Raw genomic sequence first — 10,962 nt, forward strand, 5'->3', positions numbered from 1 at the left:
CCCCAGCACAGACCTGGAGTGACCTGGATGATGGCTTCACTTTGACCCTCTGACGTGGGACTCCTACGTCCTTGACCACACGCTAGGATGCTGTGTTGTGTTCGGCCCAGCCCCCGCCTATCTGCTGGCCGGGCCCTCTCGCTGACTCTGCACCAAGGGACAAAGCCTGATCTACACCCTGGAAGCTCCCCCGGTTGGCCTGCACCACCCTACGAACATGGTGAAACCCAAAGGCGCCAAAACGCAGCACACGGGAGGTGGCGATGCCGAAATGGATCCGACACAAGGGGACAGGACCCTTGGTAGCCTTCAACAACTTGAAAGGACCCTTCAAGCTCACTCCACACAGTTTGAAAAGTGCTTCAGGCTATTTTGGACACTAAGACCTCCCTGGGGGCTCGTATTGACTCAGTCTCGGTGGAGGTAAACCTGCTTTATGCCAATCACCGCAAGCTGACAGTTCGAGTGGAGGAAACTGAATCTGTGTGGGCCGTCCTACACCCCTAGACACATGAAGCGCTTAAAGAAAGTGGAGGCAAAGGTGACCCTCTTACACCACAGAGCAGGGGACAACGAGGGCAGGTCCAGGCGCACCAACATTCGCCTGCTGAGTTTTCCCGAAAGCTCGAAGGGCCATGGTGCAGAGCTGTTCTTGGAGGAATGGCTAGTGATGAATGTCCTCGATGGCCAAGCGCCAAATTTCTTCTTGGTTAAAAGGCTGGATTGCACACCGGGCAGTCTCCCCCTCCCAGACGCTCCTCCGCGCTCCATCATAGTGCATGTCCTCAACTACTGCGACTGTGACCTGCTCCTGCAGTGCTTCCACACCAAGGGCCCATGGAATTACAAAAATGCTCAGATATCAGCACACCCTGATTTCACCATGGAAGTACAGAGTTGACGTGGGTCGTTCTCCCGAGTCAAGCAATGCCATCAGGAACTGAACCTCAAATATGAGCTCTTATTCCCTGCCAAACTACCTGTTGTCGATGGGGACAAGACACATATTTTCTAATCAACAGAGGACGCCTGGATGTGGCGACATGCAAAGGATTTGTTGCAATCGACACCCCAGGAGCGAGCAGGGGATGACTGGCTAGTTCCCAAACAGTGACGCCACAGGTGCCGTCCTCCAGGACTACGCCCCACCAAGGCTCAAGCAGCAGAGGAGCAGTCCTGTGCTGTGGGGAAGACTCTCTCCATAGAGTGAACTCCTTTGCTCCTCTCCTGGACTGGCACCCTTCGGAGTCAGGATTGGACTTGGGTGGTTCCCACTCCTCAACAAGTAGGGTTCACCATGGGCCGAAAGTCACCCCAAGGTCAGCGGATGAACTGTAGGCGTTAGACTGGGACTGTGCCTCCATTCAAGCACTGGCTTGTTCTCCTATGGCACCTGCCACCATCATGTAGGTAAGGCATCCTAGGCACGAGACTGTGAAGTGTTCTTGTCTGCATGACCCACACAACTGACTCGCAAGACATTGCTACTCCACTACACGAGCCGAATGAGACTCCTACCCAGATACCATGCCACCCACGCACTCCTAAGTGGACTGTATCTTTCATTGCTTTTTGTTAGCTTTCTCATATTTCTTGTTGTCTTTGTTAAATAGGTTAGGGGTGTTGGTCTGGTCGGGGAGCGGGAGGATTCACACACCAGTGCATGGATACTCTTGGGTTGGCCGGGGGGGGAGTGAGTGGGAATCGCACACCCTTTCCCCTTGCTGACTGGCATAACACACATGGCCTAATGCACACTCTAACGCACATGTTCCCCAATACCGCATCATCACCTGGAATGTGAGGGGTATGGCCACACCATTAAAGCGCTACAGTGTTTATGCCTATCTTAAGAGGAATCACATCCACATAGCTATGCTTCAAGAAACACATCTCTCGGTCACAAACTACACAAACTCCATGCCCAAGTAGAGGGGCCTCCTCCTTCGCCCGCGGGGTCCTAATATGGATTTTGCCTGGAGTACCATATGTTGTGACCACGCACAAGGTGAATGCAGCAGGCAGATACATGGCATTAGAAGATGAGCTGGATGGTTCACCCCTAGCTCTGCCCGCGATATATGCTCCCAACACCCGTCATGGTGAATATCTCGACACCCTGACTCCAGCACTCCGGCACTCCTTAACGATACGTCCTCCCCTGCTTTCTGGGGTGGAGACTTCAACTGTGTTCTGGACGTGGCTCTTGACGGATCCACTTCCCCCTTCAAGCAGCGGCTTCCGAGCACGCCGCTCAACATCTTCGCCAATGGGTGACCCACATGCATGGTGGCTAACTCACCCGACTGGCAGTGAACATTCCTTCTATTCTCTTGTGCACGATGTCCACACTATAATCAATCTTCTACTCTACACACCCCACCTCAGCGTTCAGTTGGCTGGAGCGGAACTCCTGGTGCCCACTTTGTCTGACCATTGTCCGCTATTACTCACCGTACAGTGGGGACATTCATGTCCTCTCATACCCATCTGACATTAACAAGTGGAGGCACTGTTCGGCCCCCTCTTTCTGGCGGAACTTGCCCAGTGCATAGAGCACTACTTTACGCTTAACACTGTCACTGCAACCTCTAGTGCTGTTAAATGGGATGCTCACAGGGTGGTCATTCCTGGCCACTGTTTATTGACCTAATGGGGTATATGCAAGAGGTTATTATAGGACCTTGTGACCACTGAGCGCGACCTTCACTCCTTGGAGAAACAGATGGCCATACAGGTGGCCAATCAGGCGGCACAACTGAACAGCTACAATGACTGCGTAAGCAGCGTAATGAAACAGAACAAATTTTGAGTAAGAATGACTACAGACAGCGCTCAGCCCCACAGCATGCTGAAGGGGACCGTGCGGGTAAATTGCTAGCATTGCTAGTACGCGATGACCAACAAGCCACCCCCATAGGTACGATACGTTCAGTCGACAATGAGCTGCTGTCTACACAATCAGATATTAATGGGGCCTTCCGGGATTACTACCGTGAGCTTTACTCAGTCCCGGCCGCTCCAATGCCACACAACATGTGGGAATTCTTTGACGCTCTACACCTGATGCATCTGAATTCTTTACAGTGGGCTGAACTGGATGAACCACTGCAGGCTGAAGAGGTGCATGTGGCCATAATCCAGATTGTCCATGGCAAGACCCTGGGCATTGATGGCCTACTCATTGAATACTATGCCACCTACCACACCCAGATCACCAAATGTCTCCTTGACATTTTCAATGAGGCCAGGGAGCAGGGTTGTATGCCAGACTCGCTCTGTCTAACCCAAACATGGTAGGGATCCCCTAGACGTCCGCTCCTACCGACCCCTCTCCCTGCTCAACCTGGATTGCAAAATCCTGGGCAGGATCCTGGCGAACCGCCTCCTTCCCATCATACAGTCACGGGTCCACCCTGACCAATCTGGGTCCATCTCGGGCCGCAGCACTTTCCTGAATGTGCGTTGCCTCTTGCGCCTTCTGCATGTCACCCCATCGGATGCTCGAACTCGGGTTGCAGTGTCGCTTGACATAGAGAAAGCATTCGACAACCTGGGATGGGATTACTTATTCTCAGCCCTCACCAACATGGGGTTCGGCCTGGGATTCCTAAAGCTGGGTACACATCGCTTAATTGCCAGCAGTGGGACAAACCATCCAAATACAAGAAAAACCTGCAAAAACAGGACGGTTGTCTACTCCTAGTAAAAGAATTTACAGTAGTTGCAATTGAAGTATTGGTGGGAGACTTGTGGGCAGTGCTGAAAGAGAGTGGGAACCACCAGCGCTCTAACTCCAGCAAATATGTATATGCTGCAACTGAACTGCAGGTCAGCACCCTAATAATCATGGCGACTGTGACATGGTGTGAAAAGCCAAAACCAGAACATATGCTGTGTCATCACGGCAATTCATTGCAAGCCATGTGGAGCAGAGCTCTGTACAGAATATGGGGGATTACAGACTTTTCTCCCAACGAGCACCCATATCAATAAGCCTATTTTAAAGGACCATCAGTAATTCCTACAGTGTCATGGCTTGGGGGGGAAGGGGTGGTGAGTGTCATTGAAAGTCAAAAGAAGGTTACTTGGAAACTCCCACTTGGCCACAAATGTTGGCCACACAAGCCTATTTTATTAGATAATCTAAAGATAAAGCAAGTTCACAGAGGCGGAGGCCGTGTTCTCCTTAAGAACATATGAGGAACTGTGCACATGACTAGATTAGGATTGACAATAAATAAAGTAACATAATCAGTTAAATAGGCCTTGAGCTTATATAGGTTAGAAACTATAAAGGTTTCAGATCATTACAGAAGGCAAAAATATGGTTGATCAGTTAAAACAATCTCATATACAGAGAATTAGAATGAAGCTCAGTTAAATGCAAAAATGTATTATCAAATGCAGCAAGAAGTCTGACCCTTGCCCCCATCACGCCTATTGCAGAGGACTGCTACTCATCAGTGCCATGCTCACACCCATTCTGAATGCCTCCACCTCTTCTGTGACCTCCCCAGATGCTTAGAATTACGCAAACGTACTCCTATTGCTGAAGAAACCCTCTACAGACCCTTCAACACACGCCAACTTCGGACTGATCTCCATGCTACCATTCTCAACCAAGGTCTTAGAGAAAATCATCAACATATGCCTCACTGAATACGTCAATGACCACCAACTCCTTGACGCCAGTCAGTCTGGTTTCAGACCCAATCACAGTTTGGAAACTGCCCTCATCATCACTGTTAGACCTGGCACCATTGGCGTGAGTCTCCCTTCCATTTTTTCGCTGTGTCTCCTCTGTTTTTGCTGGTTATAGATGCTCTGGGCGCTGTGCCACTGCCATTCAGTGCCACAGCGCGATTGCTCCCTTTGTAAAGATGACATATGAATTGGTACATCCATGATTGGCTTATTTGGTTTACCTGTTAGTCCCTAGTAGCGTGGCCTGTGTGTGCCCAGGGCTGGTAAACCGAATGCTGCTGGTGAGCCTGCAGCACTGGTTTGTGCCACCCACAGAAGCAGCTTGTAAAGTGTGTCTCAGACCTGCCACTGCAGTGTCTGCGTGCAGTCCAGAACTGCCATCTTGGCTGTGAAGTGCACCCACTTCTCAGCCCCTAAACCTTCCCTTGGCATCCTGTAAGCCCCCCTTATGAAGGGCGCATTGTATGTGTAAGGTAGGACATGCCCTGATGTATGTAGCATGTCCTAGTAGTGAATTACACCCCATTTCGTTTTTCACTACTGTAAGGCTACCTGTTCTCCATAGGCCAGAATGGGAGGTCTGGGCTATTACATTCTATAGTCCTAACTGACCCACAGAACATGGTAGAAAAACGAATCTAGTATGCCTGAGCTCAGAATATTAAAATACATCTTTTAGTGAAGGTTATTTTTATATTCTGTGTTTGAAACTACCACTTTTAGAGTATAGGTACTTTCTTGCCTAAGCCTTCCAGTTTGCTCTGCTATGATGTGTATTGGCTGTCTGGTTTTGGAGGGACAGGGCAGGCTGAGTCAGACCTGGGTTGAATAGAGCGACCTGCCTGGGTGTGAGGGGAGGGGTAGCTCCTGCACTTGAATAGGGCTGTGCCTGGCAAGGTGAATGCTGGCTCCACCTCCCACTGTGCGTCTGAGGCAGACCCCCTCTTTCTGAAAGGAAGGATGCAGCCTGATCAACAAAGTGCTCCAGGGCTGGGCAGAACTGGTTCTGGCTGGGTTCAGAGACTTGGGACCCCTAAGAACAAAGACTTTGGGGGTATAATTATTTGTGCACAAACCCCTACACATTGTATTGCTCCTGGATAACAAGAAGAACCTCTGTCCGTGTGGCTACAGGAATCTGCAGAAGAAGGACTGTCCTTGTGCTTGTGTGCTGTTTCTGGGACTGGCCTGCAGCTGTTACTACTGGACTCCAAGAAGAGGAAAAGAACTTTGATTGGACTTTTATTTTTGTGCTACAGCAATCACCCAAGGGCTAGAAGAGAGCTAGCCTCCTGCTGGAGTCTCAGGCACATCAGACTCCACCATCAGCCTCCTGTTTCCTCCCAGCGAGGATTACTATCTGCAGGTGAGGCTCCTGTGTGATCCAGGGCCTCTAGTTCTACTGCTGAGAAGAGAGCGCCGAAAATCGTCGCTAACCTCCGTTAGCGAGCCGCTGCAGCTGGTGAGCGTGAGAAAAATCGCCGCTCTGCTGTCGCCGAGTGCTCGCTAACCCCGAAGATCGTCGCAGCACCTGTCAGCGGGCCTGAAAACGCCCGCTATCCGAAGATCGTCGCAGCACCTGTCTGCGGGCCTGAAAACGCCCGCTATCTGGAAATCATCGCAACAGGATCATCGCAGCGCGGATGCCGAGCGTTCGCCATTTTCCCCGCATCGAATCCGGATCGTCGCTTCCTCGCGGAGCGCCATCTTTGTCATCGCAGCAAGATCGCACACGCAACAGGCTCGGTGCATCATCCTCCCTTCGCGGCAAGGATTTCATCGCATCACCGGCTTAGCGTGAGGAAGTTGTCGCTTTGTCCTGCCCGCAACCCAGCACATCATCCTCCCTTGCGGTAAGGATTCAACGCATCGCTGGGTAGCGTGAGGAAATTTATCGCTACAACGCCTTAGCGACATTTTTGTTGCTTTGATCCAGGAACCAGATACTTTGTGAGTAAAAGGGTCGCAGAGACCACTGCCTTGAACTAAACATCATTTTGTGCATCCTGAACTATTTTTCCTTGCAGCATTTCTAAAGTAATTATATTTTTATAGTATTGTGGATTTTTACTGTTATTGGTCTTGTGATTAAGTCTATATAAAAATACCTATTTTTCATAACTACTTGAGTGATGTCCATTTGTAGTGTTCCTCATTATATTACTGTGTATGGTCATAAATGCTTCACACACTGCCTCTGAGATAAGCCTAGCTGCTCGTGCTATGTTACCACAGGGTTGAGCAGGGGTTGTCAAAGGGTGTAGGCTGCTTGCTCTGACTTAGGAAGAAGGGTCCCTACTTGGACAGTGGCCAGCCATTGCCAACTAGAGACCCCCATTTCTAACAATCACCATGGACTCTGTGTGCAGGAGACATATCGTCCAGATAGCAAGGGTTGAGCTTAGGATGTTGGTAGACTCGTTATATATGTTGCTTGTAACAGGACACACAACTGTAACTTTAACTGGTGTGGCTAATAGCTGTCAGACAACTATTATGTATCAATATCATTTTGGGTGAGCGTAGTGATTGCTTGAGTAAAATATAACCTCAAACAACATTGTAACATTGGGGAATGAGAGATACAACTGACATGCATGCATTCTTATTGTGGTGTACATATTCTCTCTGACATAGAGCTTAGTAGCAGGAAGAGATGTGCACAAAGGTGAGGGGCCAGTGCAGAAACATGCTGCAAGGCTTGAGATTGGCCCCATAACATTGCCCCGTTGTTGGTTAGTTACATATGGTGCTAGAAACCAGGCATACAACTGACACTTGAAAGGGTGTTGTCATTGACTGCTCGAAAGGTAGTTCATATAATTATAATTGAGGATGAGCAACGTGTTTATTTAGTTTTAAATCTGATCCCAAATACAATTGTACCGCTGAGGAACGAGCGGTACAACAACAAACACACATTCATTAATATTGTGGTGTACGCATTCAATCTGTAATATGCCGCTAAGTAGTAAGTTGAAACGTGCAGACTATGTCAAGAGCCGGTGTACTAACATGTTCCAAGGCTCGTGTTGGCCCCCAACTCAGGCGGCCCCCAGCGGGGACACACAACAATCACCTTCTATGTCAAAAGGCCCATCGTGCAATTCCAACAGAGCGAGTACGCTCCCAGCTGCTGGTACGGCTAGGGGGAGCAGCCGCTCTGTATTTGAAGCCAGGCAGATGCTGCACTTCCAGTATATCGGCCCACATGATGTGTAGCATGACAACATAATGTGTGGCACGGTACGGTAGTTGGGAGTTGTAGTCTCTTAGTCTGCGATGATGCTCGCAGGATGTATGAGCTCCTCCAGGTTTTGGGTCTTTTATATTGTTAAAAAGCCAAAAGCAAAACAAGGATCCTCTCCTACACCAACCACACACAACTCATTCTCTCATCACAGACAAGACACCCAGTACCTGGATCAAGTTCAATGTCTGTATGACTGAAATCGCCCACTAGAAGAAGACCAACTGTCTGAAGCTAACAAGACCAAAATCGTGATCTTCGGGAAAAACACTTCACTGTGGGACTCCACCTGGCGGCAAATAGAGCTAGGTCCGACACCTACCACACCAAGAACTTTGGGATTGTCACTGGAAACTTGACATAACCGCCCAAGTCGAAAACATCACCGCCTCATGCTTTCATATCCTAAAGACCCTGAAGATGCAGAGGATGATTTTCAAATGGCTCCCCATCAGCACCTCGAAAACCATCAGGGACACCCTGATCACAAGAAAGCTGGCCTACGGGAGCACCTTCTATGCAATGATCAATAAAACACTCACCAGAGCTCTGCAGACGATTTAGAACTCAGTGGCCAGAATTGCTGCATCACTGAGAACCTCCCACCCCACACTTGCACCACACCACACCTAAAGGAGCTCCACTGGCTCCCCATACACAAACAAGTACAATTCAAACTCCTCACCCAAACTTTCAAGACACTACATAACACTGGCCCAGCATACCTCAACAATAGCATTTACTTTCACAAACTTTCAAGACACCTCTGCTTGTCCGGACGCTTACTTGCACAAATCTCACGCATACGATAAACCAGATCTCGTGGACGAGCCTTCCCTACATCACTCATATAGCGTGGACCGTCCTGCTGCTACACACCTCCACCTCACTTCTTGAATACCATAAGAAGCTGAAGACCTGGCTTTTTGAGTAGTCCCACTAGGCCCTAGGTTTAGCCAGACTTACATCTGCTCAGCGCCAAGATACTCTCTCTGGTGCGCGCTACCAATCTGCATAACAAAGGTTTTGCCTCAAGAAAATGGTTAAACTTATCTTAAGTCCTTAGCACGATACAAAGCACCATGGATCTGCTCTAAGAATCAGGCAACCTACTCCAAATGACTTTGATTCACCTCCAAAATGAGCCCCCTTTTATGATAAAATATACAGTAATATCATACAGTCAGCATGAGGTGAGCAAAAATATACACTTGCTCAGTAAACCTAAATACAGAATTAAATACAACAATACCTAATATCACCCCTTAAATGAATAATAATTAGTCCCCATTTGCCCTAATGTTATTAGATGTGACTGTAAAAATCATGTTACGCAGAACACACTGACAATGACACACATATAAAATGAAATGGCTCATTTAGCTTCAACCAGGAAGAACCTTGAACAGCAACATTTTGAGAGGAAAGCTTCATTTAAAGCTTACAAAGAGCAACATTTTATTATGAAAGATTCAATAATCTTTCAGTGCATATTTTGCAGCGTGTGAAGACACTAAGAATAAAAACATGATGACGTTTTGAATTCCAAAATAGAGTTAGTGCCTATTCAGGCCAAATTAAGAAAACCTGGTTCTGGTGAGAGCAGCCCATGTGTTTCAAATGCAAATTATTCAAGCCACTAAAATAGTCATTATTTAATTTGAAATTTACTGCAACACACCCATCAGATAAACCACAGATACACTCTATCTTGACGAGTTGGTCAACATATAAACTAGAGAGTATTTTATTTCCTCATCCTCGTGTGCGTAATTATACTAACGAAGACAGTTATGTAGCACATAATACAAGAGGAAATGTATTTGGCAAATGAATAATACATGTTTACTACTACCCAACACAACTGACCGCTGGTATCAACCTTGGAAAAATCAAATATAGTTTCAAATCTGCATTGATTTAATCTGTTACATGCGGGTCACATACAGCTATCTGCAGCAGGCTCACTACCCCCCTAATCTATTCTACCATACCAATAGTTCACCCTGAAACGTACTGAATACACCTAGATCTCTGCAACCGGTGCCTGAATGAACTCATTGAGTAATTAAAATTATTTGTTTGTGACGGATAAGGTCATCAAAAACATCTTTAAAATCGCACTTATCGTTGTTGACAAATTCTAAGTCAGACTTTGTCAAAAATAATGCAAGTGTGTACCAGCACACCATATTTTGAATGTCATTCGCTCTCTGACGCTGCCGATCATGACTCTGCCGTCCTTGATGATATCCACTTTAAATTGCCCCCGCCCAATATGAGCTCCCTGAAAAAATATTTTTTCATTTCGAGACTAATTGTTGTTTTTAACCCTGCCTCCATCATTAAGACGACGTGGTCGGGGAGTTTACGAAGTGGTTGGTTGGTGGTGGGTGATGCGGGGCGAGGTGTAGATGTTCCCTAGAAAAATGTGCACTGGGTGCTCACCTCGTCCATTGCGATTGCCTCTCCCTTAGCGTTTATCGCTTCTCATTTAAACTGCACTTATTCTCTCTTCGGCCTGTGGGCATGCCGCCCGCTCGAATCCCCCTTGAATTGGTAACGGAGCAGAGGCTGTGTAAAGGAAAGCGTCCTTTAGGTCTCCTAGCAACCGCTCAGCACCTTCACGCATTCCTCGAAGCGCCAGCAAGTGCGGCGAAAGAGAAAAGGGACACAGGTTAAAGGTGCTCCCGGCAGTCTGCATTGAAGGGCTCAATTAAAAGTCCGCCATCCTGGAATGGAGAGCGTTTCCTTCATAGTCACGCTTTTGCGCTTCTCAAAGACGTGGATATTGTAGGTCACTTTCTTCTTAGTTCCACGTGCCTGCAAGTTCCACGTGCCAGTATCTCGCCCAGTCCAGGTTATTGCTTTGCATTCTGTTATTTCTATTCCTGTTTATTGTCCCAATATACAAAGCAAAAACCTGGACTCGATGAGATACTCGCGCATCGACCAGGGTACCTTGTGAGCTCTGCTACAAACATTACAGCTCCTTCTGATTTATT

General features: G+C 47.8%; 1 protein-coding gene across 1 annotated transcript in view; it reads right to left on the reverse strand.

The window, feature by feature from the left end:
• Positions 1 to 10,541, reverse strand: part of CFAP58 (cilia and flagella associated protein 58) — a 617,117-nt gene extending 606,576 nt beyond the window's left edge. The window contains exon 1 of the mRNA XM_085603453.1: positions 10,406 to 10,541. Coding sequence (XP_085459579.1) covers positions 10,406 to 10,414 — 9 coding nt within the window. The 5' untranslated portion in view covers positions 10,415 to 10,541. The remainder of the gene's footprint in view (positions 1 to 10,405) is intronic.
• Positions 10,542 to 10,962: the final 421 nt, after the last annotated feature.

The sequence above is a fragment of the Triturus cristatus genome, chromosome 1_2 (genome assembly GCF_964204655.1).
Source record: "Triturus cristatus chromosome 1_2, aTriCri1.1, whole genome shotgun sequence".
Lineage (NCBI taxonomy): Eukaryota > Metazoa > Chordata > Amphibia > Caudata > Salamandridae > Triturus > Triturus cristatus.